Raw genomic sequence first — 1,232 nt, 5'->3', positions numbered from 1 at the left:
GAAGTCTTGGCAATTACTGTACAATGCAATACTTTTTAAATGCTGCAGCACCAACTGCAGCTCCTGCTACAGCCCCCACTGCACCTCCCACTGGCCCTCCAATACGCGCTCCAACAGCAGCTCCAAAAGCAGCTCCACCACCAGCTCCTGCTGCTACATAGCCCCGAATGAATGAATTGTCTTTCTCTGCTTTTTCTCTTGCATTTTCAGGGCTCATCTCTGGATCTTCCTCCAGAAGTCTTTCCATTTCTTCTCTATTTGCTTCCTCTGCCTCTTCGAACATTTCATTGGTGTAGTAGCTTCCTCCATTTTCTGTTACCATCGCGTTGATCTTCGCCAGCAGCTCTCTGACTTGAAGTGGACTCTCTTCATTGTCAAAAACATGGTATCGTCCATGGCACTGTTCAATAAAGTCAGAGAGAGCTTCATTCTCATCGATTAAATTCTGAATTGCTTCTCTTCCTCCCATCTTCCTCAGCAGCTCTCCATGAGTGAATAAAACCATGGTGTATTTGGAAGCTTCTTCTCCAAAAAATAACTGTATCATTTTAACTGTATCCTGCTCTTCTTTTGTGAATCGCGTCACCTGGACAATAACCAGGAACACATGAGGTCCAGGAGCAGCCATGCTGATGCATTTTGCAATCTCTCTCAGTGTTTCTCTGTTTGGTTTTTTAGTACAAAACAGACCTGGAGTGTCGATTACAACCAGTTTCTGACCATCAGAACAACTTCCTTCTTTCTTCTCACACGTGGCTGTTACTGAAGACATGGAGGGCTTAGATTCAAAAAGCTCTTTCCCTAATATGGTGTTTCCTGCTCCACTCTTTCCAGTTCCAGTTTTTCCAATAAGAACCATCCTGACTTCTGGTTTCTTGGAAGCTGTTGGAGAATAATAATAATTAAAAAATGGTAAACAAAAAGAAACGTTTTGCTGATCTAGATCAAGATCACCATTTGGTTTTCGTGCATAAAAATGTTTTGTGTAAATGTGAAAATGAACCACTTTCAACATACACAGCTTCATCAAAGTGGCTTTGATTCCTACAGTCTAATCTAACATTAAAACATCTTGCAGCTCATTGTTCCAACATCTATAATCAACAGCCGCTTTGACAACTGGAGACCTAAGGAATACGACACAGGCCAAGCAAAAGTAAGCCTGTCACCCTTTACTATTATACATAACTAATATTTTACCACTCGTTGTTAACCCTTCAACCACTGGAAGG

At 41.8% G+C, this 1,232-nt stretch overlaps 1 protein-coding gene across 1 annotated transcript in view; it reads right to left on the bottom strand.

Moving 5' to 3' along the window:
- The window catches only part of LOC107103514 (GTPase IMAP family member 7-like), a gene marked incomplete at its 3' end in the record, with an annotated part of 4,121 nt that extends 3,247 nt beyond the window's left edge, over positions 1-874 (bottom strand). The window contains exon 1 of the mRNA XM_015403245.1: positions 52-874. Within this exon, the coding sequence (XP_015258731.1) occupies positions 52-859 (808 nt within the window). The remainder of the gene's footprint in view (positions 1-51) is intronic.
- Positions 875-1,232: the final 358 nt, after the last annotated feature.

The sequence above is a fragment of the Cyprinodon variegatus genome, unplaced genomic scaffold (genome assembly GCF_000732505.1).
Source record: "Cyprinodon variegatus isolate N-32 unplaced genomic scaffold, C_variegatus-1.0 Scaffold1470, whole genome shotgun sequence".
NCBI classification, from domain to species: domain Eukaryota; kingdom Metazoa; phylum Chordata; class Actinopteri; order Cyprinodontiformes; family Cyprinodontidae; genus Cyprinodon; species Cyprinodon variegatus.
Note: the sequence above shows the minus strand (reverse complement) of the source record. Positions and strands in the feature narration are given on the sequence as shown.